Raw genomic sequence first — 13,870 nt, forward strand, 5'->3', positions numbered from 1 at the left:
TCCTCAGCCCCCAGCTTGGCAGCTCCCAGGCCTGGTCTCTGGGGAGCTCCAACTGGGACAGGGCCTCTCTGGGTCACATCACCTGCCTCCCCTCACAAAAATGTTCACCAGTGCATTTGACTTAAAAACAAAAATCAATTTATGCAGCAATTAATGAATGCTTGGAGTGCCTTGGTGAATCATCTCTTTAATGACAAAAGTTGCATAATCACTTGTAACAAGTCTATGACTTCATTATTTACTTATTTAAGTCATTAGTTTATCTATTGCACAATCGAGGAAAGGGGGGATTCTAACCCTTGTTGGTTAGAAAGAGTTCCCCAAAGGATGATGGGACAGGGAGAGGACCCGGGTTCCTGTCACTCCTGAGGGTGGGCTGCTCTGGGGTCATTGCCATGGGCCCATCTGACACCAAAGGGGTCCCCGGGCTTAGAGGACAGGATCCAACATCAGCAGAGTCAAAAAGGCGATGCCGTCAATAGCACATTAACCCCTGGGCAGGCTGGATGCACCGTGACGTTCCCACAGAGGCTGAAGGCCCTTAACAAACAGCCATGGAACTCACTTCCAAATGCCCAATGAAGTAACCTGAGAACCAGAGTAGCCACATTAACAAAAACAGAGTCTAGCCCATCTCTCCCAGGCCTGCCTTAGAGATAGCACAGACATGGAGGGAATCAGGGTGAAAGTGGACACCCTCTTGGCATCCTCAGACCTTGCCCTGGGGCCCTGTGCAGGTTACCCAGCATAGGAAAGCCCTTTCCCTCCCACTGGGATGTTACAGTACTCAAGCCTGATGACCTTTGCAAACTGGATGACCTTCTGGCTGGGTTTGGCGTCTCAGAAATAAGACTTCCCAATGAGATTCCACGACGGCGGAAGGTGGCGGGGAGGTCATTTTCAACATCTCAGAAAATCTGAGGAAATCACACATTCACATCTATCTGGCTCAAGCAAGTTAAAACTCAAGTCATTTCACTAAATATTTATGCTATCTTATGGCAGATGTAGGTAAATCCGATTCGTAAACAGAAAAACAAATTATTTCCCAAATGAGTTATACAGTTCTTGGTGGGCAAAATCTCTGAAAATCTAAGTGCAGCATAAAGTTCCAAAAAACTCTCTCCTCGGTTTCCTTGACAGATATGTGATAACCTTACTGGGAGAGGATGCACCAACCCTTAAAAAACTCACTTAATTTCAGGTATTTAGGTGTAGTATAAACATTTTTATCTAGCTGCCAGTGTTGTTTCTACTTTTAAATCATCCTTGTACGTACATCTTTGAGGTTAGTGGTTCTTGACTAGGTCTGCTACCCAAGAAAACGAATCCAATCAGAATTTCATCCTCGGTCCACTTCGAGGTGTTCTATGGGTAAAAGGGTAACAAAATCCTTTTCTCTTTTGCATAAGGAATTAACCTTGGGTTACTACATAATTAAAACAGTTTTAGGGGAAGAAAAGACAGAGTCAGCAAGAGTATGTCACCCTTTCTCCCAAGAATTAAGACTCCCACCAACTTAGTTTCTGAGGCTTTTCCATCTCCCTCCATTAAAGGGTCTGGCATACCAGGCACAGAAGGGCCAGCCCATGTACGAGAATCAATCTTTGTCAAGAATAAGAGGCCCTGTGTTGAAAGGTCCCTGTGGTAGGTCAGTCATCATCGTCCACGGTTTCTACAAGTCATTTAATGAAGGAGGTATAGTCTAAGTAAAAATGGAAACAGATTTAGTTAACAAATCAGGTTTCCCTCTGAGTAAATCAACTGAATTCAAAATCCGATTATCCTTGGGTGTCTCCCACGTTCCTCCTTTTTAGCTTATGCTGTTTGTCTTCTTGACGATTCAGATTCTTCCCTTGTTCCCAAACTTGGTTCAAACCTTATGCTGCTGGAGGAAACTGCGCTTTTTTTTTTTTGGCCGTATGTGGGCCTCTCACTGTTGTGGCCTCTCCCGTTGCGGAGCACAGGCTCTGGACGCGCAGGCTCAGCGGCCACGGCTCACGGGCCCAGCCGCTCCGCGGCACGTGGGATCCTCGCGGACTGGGGCACGAACCTGCGTACCCTGCATCGGCAGGGGGACTCTCAACCACTGCGCCACCAGGGAAGCCCGGAAACTCTGCTTTTAAACCCTGTCTTTTGTGGATCCCTCCTTACTCTGCTTTCCCATTTAGATCATGTAGTGAGCCAACATTGTACTTGCTTGTACTCAAGCATGCTGTTTCACTTTTAACCAGATCCTAAGCTACTGGTGGGCAGGGCCTCCTCTGACTCTGACCCACAGAAGAATCCCCAGGGAGAGTGGTTGTGCTACAAAAAGCTGTGGTACTTACCTAGTGATGCAGGAAATCCAGCCTCATTACTCCTGCTTCTCAATCTGCTTGAGGACATTCTTCCTTCTCATCGAGAGCACCATTATCAGGGCCCCTAAGAATCAGATAGCTGTCAGCTGATGAGGACAAGTCATGACGCTGCTCTGGCAGACTCTAGTGACACTGCCTACAAGATTCATAAAAGCAAATGATGCTTCTGATTCCCATAGGAGGGAAAGACACCTTTTTTTTTTTTTAATAGTTTATGTTTCTTTCTTTTCTTTTTCTTTTTTTAACATCTTTATTACCTTCTTTGCTTCTTGATGCCCTTGGCCAATGTACCCAGGAACACATCTACCACCTCTCCTCTGCTTCTTCTGAAGACAAATAGGCCAACTCTGGTTTTTCTGCCACAAACTTATTTTTGACCAATAATTCCCAACACCGTGTATGCAATTCACTGTGTAGAAACAAAAGGCTTTGTAGAGTTTGGGGGTAGAGTGATAGGACAACCTATGCTCTACCAGGTCAAGAAAAGTAATGTTGCTTTTTTCCATTCATGTGACCTACATAATAATTTTTAAAAGATAATCCTCTAGCTTATGAAATATCTACACTGTACTACAACATACATCCTATAAGTTATTTTTATAGTCTTTACATTAATTTGAGTTAGATGTTTTCTAGAAGAAACAGTTTTCAGAAACTAAGTGTTAAGAATAGTTGAAGGTTTCCCTGGTGGCGTAGTGCAAGAATCTACATGCTAGTGCAGGGGACACGGCTTCGAGCCCTGGTCCAGGAAGATCCCACATGCCGCAGAGCAACTAAGCCCGTGTGCCACAACTACTGAGGCTGTGCTCTAGAGCCCATGAGCCACAACTACTGAGCCCACATGCCACAGCTACTGAAGGCCGCGTGCCTAGAGCCCGTGCACTGCAACGAAGAGTAGCCCCCACTCGCCGCAACTAGAGAAAGCCCGCGTGCAGCAACGAAAACGCAATGCAGCCAAAAATAAATAAATAAATAATTAAAAAAAATAGTTGAGACTTTCCATAAATAGATTTAATATCGTACCCTTCAGAGATGTGGCCTGCTATAATCCATACCACTTTATTATGAGTGAATGATGGAAACAATGCATTTGTGTTTCTAAACTGTTTCCTGATAATCGCTGAAGAGTTTTCACAGTTACATATTATAATACTTTCATGTAAGAAAATTAGCACAGCTGGAGTCATGCGGTCTTTATTAATTTGACAAAAAACAGGAAAATCTGCACTCATCTATCAAAATTATATCTTACCAAGAATTTGAAAGGTATTTAAAAAAGATGTATTCACAGTCTGTCTGAATCGTGTACAAATCAGCGTCTGTAGAAGCAAAAGCCAGACAATGAACACGTGAGGGTAAATGATCCCACTGAAACCCGCACCCCAGCACCTTGATAGCACCATAAACACGACAGTCCTGTACTCAGTTCCGATAGTTGACTTGTAAACTGTCCTGTTGCAACATTTACTTATTTTAAAAGGAAAATTGCTTTCTGGGAAGTCCTTCCTGCTACACAGACCAGGCTGAAGTGCTAACACCAGATTCCAGGGCCCAGGGTGGACTCAACTACTTCCTCGGGGCAACGCTGAAGCTGTCCGAGGCCCTGGGAAACAGCTTAGACGTTCAAGAAGGGAGTTCACTTCAGCACCAGGCTGATCTTTAATGCACAGATCTGAAGTGTTTCTTGCCAGAGGAGAGGACTGTTCCAATTATGCTATCCAGATGATTTGGGATGTGAGCGTGATGGTGGCCTTGCTGGGATACCCTGCTCTGCAGCTTCAATGAGGGTTGTGAAGAGCTGAAACCACTGTTTTTAATCTCCTGTGTCTGGGGAATTTAAAATGAGGCAAGAAGATCACAAGGATCACTTCGTGGCTCAAATTTATGATGATATTAATTCATCCCAGGGCAAAATCAAACATCCAGTTTTCAAGTCTCTTCCCAAACTCAGCGTTCAGGATCCTCTTGGAGTTGAGGAGAAAGACAAACGCAAATCTGGAGAAAAAGGAGTACTTTACTGGAAGGATTGGTTTCTGGAAGACTCAAGTCACCATAACATCAATTTTATAAGCCCTCAATAACAGTTACCATGAAAAGGGGTTATTGACAGGTAGCTAATATTTTAGAGAAGTTAAAGCTGGTAGTTACCAGAAAACAAGAGACTATAGCTACATTCTGAGGTTACATCTTACTCATTTTTGCATCCTTAGACTCCAGCACCATGACAGCAACACAGAAGACACTGAACAAAATTTTTCATTGTGGTTTCTGAGCTCATTTTCTTCAGGGCTAGATCATGAATGGGCAAATACGCAAGGCCAGGCACTGGGGGTCAGGATCAGAGGCTCCCTTGAGATGTCTGACCCTGGAAGATCGTATGTGGTAGTTCTGTCTCACATATTACAAAATACGATCAAGACTACATATATAAAGCTTGTTGAGGCCAAGTAAAGGGCGAGTACTAAACATATTATTTGTTTGGGCATCTGTTATGGAAGGAGGGTTTTTAAAATCAAGGGACACTTTGAAAAATGGGGATCCGTGAGTTTAAAAGTAAAAACACCACCTCGTCAGTTGTTGCTTCTGTAGTGAAATAAATAAATTGTTCACTTATGATTTTCTTTCAAGTTGCTTAGAAAGCTTCTCCTTTTTCTGATCAAGAGAGCTATTTACAGTGAGAGCTGTGATCTGAGGACCACACATTAACCTGGTGAGAATCAAAAACAGAGAAGCGATCCCTTCCTCTTTGAAAAAAAATCCTCTACAAATCCTCCAAATATGGTTGGTATTTCCATAGGCTAATTTGTGGCAACATTCTGTATGTAAACACTCTCTATTCTTCTGTAGACCCGTCGGACACAGACATCAGTGGTCGCCCTTCTTCCTACTGTCCTCCCCTTTTTATTAAGCAGGTCAGCTGGGCTGGTCAGGTTTTACCATTTGTTCTGTCTGGTTCCACAGTCAGCCCTTGCCCCTGGGCGAGGGTGCATCCTCAGTGGAATTGCTACTGTTTTCTCTGGTGACAATCTATTTTTCATGGTGGAAGACTAGCATTTTGATATTTCAGAAACAATTGAATTGACTCTAAGAAGGTTCAAAGGAAAAGTCTGCGTCCGAGACCGGTGCTTTAAAGAAATAAGATGTATTCTCTCTATGCTGAGATGTGGTTCCACCTTGCAGAAAGTGACAGGTCTATGGCAATCTTTCTACATAGGACAGCAATACAAAGGATGGATTTGAACACAATCACACACACCACACACCCTCTTCAGAGATAAACCCTTCATGAAAGAGACAGCATGTTTGGGATCCTCACACAAATAAACTACTCTAGGTCAGGGCTCCCTTCAAGACTGCTTCAAATCTTCAAATCACACATTAGTGTTCAGGTGGCTTTGTTGTAACTGTTGAGCTTCATGTCTTCCTGGAAGATAACACCCACACTGTCACATATCCGAGGAGAAAAAGAAAATCTTGGGAAAAAGGGCCTAAGAGGAGCCAGTTTTTACACACAGGTTAGTACCAGCACATTACTCCTGAAGTTAGTTTCTTATAAGAAATATTCCATGACAGAAAACAAATACTCTAAACTCCAAGGAGAACCCCAAACCAGATCAAATGATGGCTGGAGACACAGCAGCAGGAAACAGAGGGAAAGCTGGCCTCTCTTCAGCCACAAGGAGAAACTAAGTTTCTCACAAATGCTTAGAGTCTGATCACCATGGCTGAGGGCTGTCCGTGGTAAAAGAGGGGGTGTGCCCCGGCAAAGCTTCATCCAGAGGTGCCGTGTGCTCGCAGGCGGAGGCTCTGTTCATGTGCATTGGCGCAGCTGAACTGCACAGGGCCTGAACTCTGCAGCCCAATTCTCACAAAGGTACATTGAAACTAAAGGTAACGTGGAAGGGAAAACACAAAGCACCCATTGTGAGGTTCTTGAGGAATCACTCGGATCCCCTCCTTCCCAGGCCAGGCTGTGAGCTCATCTTGTCCCATTGGCTGTTAGAGGCCCCTCCTCTCCCCTCTTGGCCGCTGGTTCTCCCCCTGACCCTTGGTTTTCCCACAGCTCACCAAGTGAAGTAACAGCTATCTCCAAGCTTTGTACTGATACAACTGACTCATAAACTTTATAAACCACCAGCTTTTGGCTATTGGTTCAAATTCTGACCTACTGTCAAGAGACAATGGGTTGTAGTTAAAAAGAAAAGACAAACCAGGACAGAAAGTGCTTCACCAGCCATCTTACTCTTCTTTAATCCTACCATCTTCGGGCACACTGCATTTGCTATTTAAGAAAGTACGAAAGCAAGGCTGGTAGCATTGACTCATGACACATTCTTTGCACCACACACAGAGCAAAATCCTAGAACAACTGGATCATCTGCTTCCACAACAGAGCTGTCTTATTCGCTGTATAGGAGAAGTGCTTGTGAGGGGAGTACCGGGAGAGAGATGGAAGGAGGGAGGGACCTGGGGGCAAGTGACCCCACAAGTATGCCTAAAAGTTAGGAATTTGGTGGAAAATCCAGAATTTACCTAAGGGTAATAGGGAATTGTTGAGTTATAGTTCCACTCTTTCCAGAAATAAATGACTGCATTTGGAACCTGAGGTTAAGACTTTTAAGATAAAGCAACCTCAAATAAGTTCAGACTGGCCTTGGGAAGAAATGGCAGCCATAGATGGTAATGAGCTTCAGTGCTTGAGAACAAGTGTCAAAATCAACCTACACCTCAGGTGAAAAAAAGTCTTATTTAAAAATGGTAAGTCTGCAGCAAAAAATCTGAAAGTTTGAGCCCCTTTCCATCTTTCCATTTTGCTCTGGTGCCTGCTCTCCTTACAGTATCTCGCAAAAAGGTTCAGAATTCAATACAGATTTATTAGGTTGACTTTCAACATGTAGTTTAAGATGAAGAGTCCTGTTTGGTTTAAACCATTTCATTTAACCTCTTGGTAATGGTAGTCCTGAGAGTCTGCAGCGTTGGTAAAATCCACCTGTGACCAAAGGTCAACCTGCTGGTGGGAGCACAGCAACTTTCTGGCTCATCACTTTGCCTTGTTCTTGTCCCTCAAATCTGGCAGTTTCTGCACTGAGGGACTCGGTCCACCACAATGACATGTTCAAAACCATTTTCTGTAGACACCTCCTTCCAACGCCCAATAGTGCAGGTGGTCAGGAAGACTTGGAAGGAAGCTGCAAAAAGTCCAGCTGGGAATCTTGACTTTGTTAGATGTGGACACAGGAAAAATCACCTTTGTCCTCCCCAGATTTATTATAGTCAAAGGAGAAAAATCCATGAGATTCTAACTGCAAATATGCTAGATATAAAACTGATGGAATGCTAATTGGTCCATAAAGGGTTGCACAAGATAATCTGTGGCAAAGTAGAAAACAAGCCCAAAGGTGATAGAGATTGGAAGAGCTGGCAATGCTTTCTTGAAAATGGCGAGGAGCAATAATGTAAGGCACAAACCCTGTGGAGAAGAGGGGAAAAGACACAAACCCAGACATAATTATGCAAGTATTTTGTGCAAATCAACTCAATCACAAGTCTCAGTTTTAATTTAGTTAATTCAATACAATCCTTTGACGTTAACTTTTAGAACAAAATTTTTTCATTAAACCTGGAAACAACATTTATTTTCCTTTGCAACAGAGATCATTATCCATACATTGTTGATATTTCATCCCTAATTCTAGATAGGGAATAGAATCTGAAAATAAGTAAAATTATTTTTGAAAACAAATAAACAATACTGAAATTTCTATCTAAACTACTGGGATGGCTACTGTAGGTTTAGTTTGGCTAGCTAAAAATCCCAGAGGTGAAGAACATTCTTTATGCTGTCTGGGGGCAAAAAAGTGCTCATGGAATAAACCAATAAAAGTTTGTTTATAAAGTGTATACTGTTTTCTTATAAACACAGAGCAGCTATATAATACACCCCATTTTTTATCCTAGTTACTGAGACATTAACTATAAAATCTGGAGGGTGAGCTGCATTTAAGGTTTATCCAAAGTAAGTAATTTTCTTCTTAAAAGCTTCAACACATCCAGAAAACTAACCTCAAAAGAGAAATAAATGAAAATTCTAACTGGTCATATGATCAAGATAAATCACAAGTGTAATCATAAAATAAATGCATAAGTAAAGGCTCTCGTCTAACCTCTCATCCAACTTCATTCACATATATCAAAGATATCACATCTTTAGCAAAAATAGCAATAAGAAATATGAGTTATTTACTTGAATCATTGTCTTGAAAGCTTCAGGCTCACGTTGTAGCACTATAAGCAAAATCTATGTGTGATTGTGCACTGAGTTAGCTTTTCTTGCCTCATACTTACTGCCCAAAGGACACTGTATGCTGCAGGTCGTGGCCTTAAACACAATACCACCACCAAACGCAGACTAAGTGAGGATCTGCTTACCCCTTTAAGACTGATCTAATTCCTTACTGCTGGGCTTGAAGCAATGGTTCCTACTCGGAGGTACTTACCAGAATTTCCTGGGGAACTTTTTAAAAAACACACAATTAAAACAAATTAAATATTCGGTTGGCCAAAAACTTCATTTCGGTTTTCCATAACATCTTATGGAGAAGCCTGAACGAACTTTTTGGCCAGCCCACTAATATCTCAGGGTAGAGACCCACAGTTTTAAAAGCTCCCAGGTGATATTAATGTGTGGCCAGGTAGAGAATTACTCAGATGAGGTCCAATTATTTGTGTTTTTAAAAAAGCTCCCCAGGTGACTGGAACACTCAGCCTAGCTGGGGTTAAAAGGACCACCTTTTAATCAGAATTTTGAGATGAGCTCTGACACGTTTTTAATCCGTGTATACTTACAATTAATATGGCTACAAAACAGGCTATGGTTGTGTTCCAGTCTCCACTGGCTGTTGCAGAAGCTTTACCAACCAGAACACTGTAGAAAATGAAATCTCCTAATCCAAGTTTTACTCCCCCTAAAAAGGAAAGATTATAAAAATATAAAGTTTGTCACTCTTAAAAAAAAGAAAGTTTGTCACTCTTTGCTATGACTTCACAATTCAAAACTGTCACTGCCCCCCGCCCCCCATCCTATGCTGAATGAGAAGTCAGTAAATGGTATCATACAAAATTAGGCTTTGGCTACGTTTTCCCTTTCTTTTTTGGTTTTCTATAACAGGAGGTTCAGATGTTATGTGGCTAACTCTGGTGTCTTAACAGTAGATGCTGCTGTTATATAGCAAAAATAATAACAATAAATAGTAATTGTCATCTACTGAATGCCTAGTTTATACCTGCACTTGTTCTAATAAATCCTCACAGAACCCCTATGAGATAGGTATCATCTCCTTTTTTTTGAAAAACAGCTTTACTGAGGTATAATTTATTTCATAAAATGCACCCACTGTAAAATGTACAATTCAATGACTGAAAAAATTGTGCAACCGTCACCACAATCCACCATATTTCCATCACCCCAATTAAGATACCTTGTGTTCACTTACAGTTCATCTCCACTCCCCTCCCAGGCCTTAAGCAACCACTGATCTGCTTTCTAACTCTATAAATCTGCCTTTTCTAGACACTGCACAGAAAGGGACTCATACAATATTAAGTCTTTTGTGACTGGCTTCTTTCATTTAACATAATTTTTTTAAATTGAAGTATAGTTGACATACAATGTTGTGTTAGTTCCAGGTGTACAACGAAGTGATTCAGATATATAAATATATATATATATTTTTTACAGATTCTTTTCCATTATAGGTTATTACAAGATATTGAAAAGAGCTCCCTGTGCTATACAGTAGGTCCTTGTTGTTTATCTACTTTAAATATAGTACTGTATATCTGTTAATCCCAAACTTCTAAATTATCCCCCCTGCCCCACACTTTCCCCTTTGGTAACCATAAGTTTGTTTTCTATGCCTGTGAGTCTATTTCTGTTTTGTATGTAAGTTCATTTGTATCATATTTTAGATTCCACATATAAGTGGTATCATATGATATTTGTCTTTCTCTGTCTGATTTACTTCACTCTGTATGATAATCTCTAGGTCCATCCATGTTGCTGCAAATGGCATTATTTCATTCTTTTATATGGCTGAGTAATATTCCATTGTGTATATGCACCACATCTTCTTTATCCATTCATTTGTGGATGGACATTTAGGTTGCTTCCATGTCTCGGCTATTGTAAATAGTGCTGCTATGAACACTGGGGTGCATGTATCTTTTTGAATTAGAGTCTTCGTCTTTTCCAGATATATGCCCAGGAGTGAGGTTGCAGGATCCTATGGTAACTCTATTTTTAGTTTTTTAAGGAACCTCCATACTGTTCTCCATAGTGGCTTGCGCCAATTTACATTCCCACCAACAGTGTAGGAGGGTTCCCTTTTCTCCACACCCTCTCCAACATTTATTATTTGTAGACTTTTTGATAATGGTCATTCTGACCGGTGTGAGGTGATACCTCATTGTAGTTTTGATTTGCATTTCTCTAATGCTTAGTGATGTTGAGCATCTTTTCATATGCCTGTTGGCCATCTGATTAACATAACATTTTTTAGGTTTATCCATGACATTGCATGTGTCTGTAGTTTGTTGCTTTTCACTGGTGAATAGCTTTTCATTGTATGGATATACTATATTTTGTTTATCCATTTACCAGTTGATGGACATTTAGATTATTTTCAGTTTGGGGCTATTATGAATAATGCTGCTACGAACATCAGTGCACACATCTTTGTGTGGGCAGACTGCTTTCATTTCCATGGGGTAGATCCCTAGGAGTGGAACTGTTGGGTTATATAGTAAGTTTATGTTTAGCCTTTTGAGAAACTGCTAAACTGTTTTCCATACTGGCTGTACCAGTACATTCCCACCAGCAGTGCACAAGGGTTGCAGCTTCTTCAGTCCTCACCAGCACTTGGCATTGCTGTCTTTTTGATTACAGCCATTCTGATTCATGATGTTGAGTATCTTTTCATGTGCTTATTAGCCATTATATCTCTCCTTTGGGGAAATATCTACCCAAAGTGTTACCTTATTTTTCAATTAGGTTATCTTCCTATTACTGAGTTGTAAGCATTCTCTGTATACCCTAACTATAAATCCTTTAACAGGATTTGCAATGATTTGCAAATATTTTCTCTCAGTTTGTGGCTCCTTTTCCTTTTCTTAATGGTATCTTTTTTTTTTTAATTGTGGTAAAATACACAGTTCAATGGCATTAAGTACATTCATATTGTTGTGCTACCATCACCACCATCCATCCACGGAACTCTTTTCATCTTGCAAAACTGAACCTCTGTACCCATGAAACAGTAACTCCTCCTTCCTCTCTCCCTCCAGCCCCTGGAAACCACCATTCCACTCTCCATCTCTGAGTCTGACTACTCCAGGTACTTCATTTAAGTGGAATCATACAGTATTTGTCTTACTGTGACTGGCTTATTTCACTTAGTATAATGTCCTGGCTCATCCATGCTGCAGCATGTATTGGATTTTCCTTCCTTTTTAAAGCTGAATAATATCCCATTGTATGTAAGCACCACATTTTGTCTATCTATTCATCAGCCAGTGGACACTTAGGTTGCTTCCATCTCATGGCTATTGTGAACAGTGCTGTGAACACGGGTATATAAATACCTCTTCTCTCTCTCTCTCTCTTTTTTTCTTTTGGCCTCTCTGTATGGCTTGTGGGATCTTAGTTCCCCAACCAGGGATCAAACCGGTGCCCCTGGCAGTGAAAGCGCGTTGTTCTAACCACTGAACTACCAGGGAATTCCCTAAATACTTCTTCTCTTAATGGTATCTTTTGAAGTGTGAAAGTTTTCAATTTTGACAAAGTCCAATCTATCAATTTTTTCTTCTATGTATCACTGTTATATTAAGGAACTCTTTGTCCAGCCCAAGGTCATGAAGTTTTTCTCCTACGTTTTCTTCTAGAAGTTTTAGAGTTTTACCACTTACATTTCAGTTTATGATCAATTTGGGGTTAATTTGGGATTGTGTGAATGATGGATAGGGTGAGACAGGGGTTTCCATTCATTCTTTTGCATGTGGATATTCAATTGTCCCAGCACCATTTGTTGAAAAGATTATATCCTTTTGGCATTGAATTATTTTAGCACCTTTGTAAAAAATCATTGACCATAAATATAAGGCTTTACTTCTGGACTCTCAGTTCTGTTTCTTTGATTTATATGTCTGTTCTTGATTACTATGGCTTTAGAGTAAGTTTTGAAATCAGATAGCTTAAGTCCACCAACTTTTTTCTTCTCTTTCAAAATTGTTTTGGGTATTCTAAGTTCTTTACACTTCCAAAAAATTTTAGGATCAGCTTGTAGAAATTGACAAGCTGATCCTAAAACATACACAGAAATGCAAAGGCTCTAGGTTTTCTGTTGTCAAACATTATTTTTAACTTTTCAAGTTCTTTTCAAAATGATAAACAAAACTATGTATTTAAAAATATGCTTTGGGGCTTCCTTGGTGGCGCAGGAGTTGAGAGTCCGCCTGCCGATGCAGGGGACACGGGTTCGTGCCCCAGTCCAGGAAGATCCCACATGCCACGGAGCAGCTGGGACCGTGAGCCATGGCCACTGAGCCTGCGCGTCCAGGGCCTGTGCTCCGCAACGGGAGAGGCCACAACAGTGAGAGGCCCACGTACCGCAAAAAAAAAAAAAAAAAAAAAAAATATATATATATATGCTTTGGACTTCCCTACTGGCGCAGTGGTTAAGAATCTGCCTGCCAATGTAGGAGACACGGATTCGAGCCCTGACCCGGGAAGATCCCACATGCTGCGGAGCAACCAAGCCCGTGTGCCACAACTACTGAGGCTGTGCTCTAGAGCCTGCGAGCCACAACTATTGAGCCTGCATGCCACAACTACTGAAGCCTGCAAGCCTAGAGCCTGTGTTCTGCAACAAGAGAAGCCACCACAATGAGAAGCCCGCACACTGCAACGAAGAGTAACCCCGGCTCACCACAACTAGAGAAAGCCCGCGTGCATCAACGAAGACCCAACACAGCCAAAAATAAATAGATAAATTTATTAAAAAAAAAAAGTTCCACAATGAACATGTACTGTTTTTTAAAAAATAAATAAATAAAATATGCTTTGACTTGGGGCTCAACAGTAACCCATTAAGCTTTACTATTGGCTTTTACCTTTCTGGTTGTTATGTAACTACTCCTAACTGAAGTGTGATCCTGATCTTAAAGTTTTGTTGCCTGAGTTACAGAAACTACTTCTGGAAGATAGGTGTTGAGGGCCTTGAGAAGCAGAGTCTGCGGGAGAAAGGGGCAGAGTTCTGATTAATAAGATCTTACTGAGAGGGATTTCCCTGGTGGCGCAGTGGTTAAGAATCCGCCTGCCTAAAGCAGAGGTCACGGGTTCGATCCCTGGTCCAGGAAGATGGCACATGACACAGAGCAACTAAGCCCATGCACCACAACTACTGAGCCCACATGCCACAGCTACTGAAGCCCGTGTGCCTAGAGCCCGTGCTCTG

At 41.5% G+C, this 13,870-nt stretch overlaps 1 protein-coding gene across 3 annotated transcripts in view; it reads right to left on the reverse strand.

Annotated features, from left to right (window-relative positions):
- Positions 1-3,538: 3,538 nt before the first annotated feature.
- The window catches only part of PSEN1 (presenilin 1), a 78,088-nt gene continuing 67,756 nt past the window's right edge, over positions 3,539-13,870 (reverse strand). For all 3 annotated transcript variants that reach the window (XM_067731406.1, XM_067731397.1, XM_067731415.1), the window contains 2 exons: positions 9,207-9,325; positions 3,539-7,830 (listed from right to left, as the gene is read on the reverse strand). In XM_067731406.1, the coding sequence (XP_067587507.1) occupies positions 7,675-7,830; positions 9,207-9,325 (275 nt within the window). In that variant the 3' untranslated portion in view covers positions 3,539-7,674. The remainder of the gene's footprint in view (positions 7,831-9,206; positions 9,326-13,870) is intronic.

This window comes from Pseudorca crassidens, chromosome 1 (assembly GCF_039906515.1).
Source record: "Pseudorca crassidens isolate mPseCra1 chromosome 1, mPseCra1.hap1, whole genome shotgun sequence".
In the NCBI taxonomy this organism is placed as follows: Eukaryota; Metazoa; Chordata; class Mammalia; order Artiodactyla; family Delphinidae; genus Pseudorca; species Pseudorca crassidens.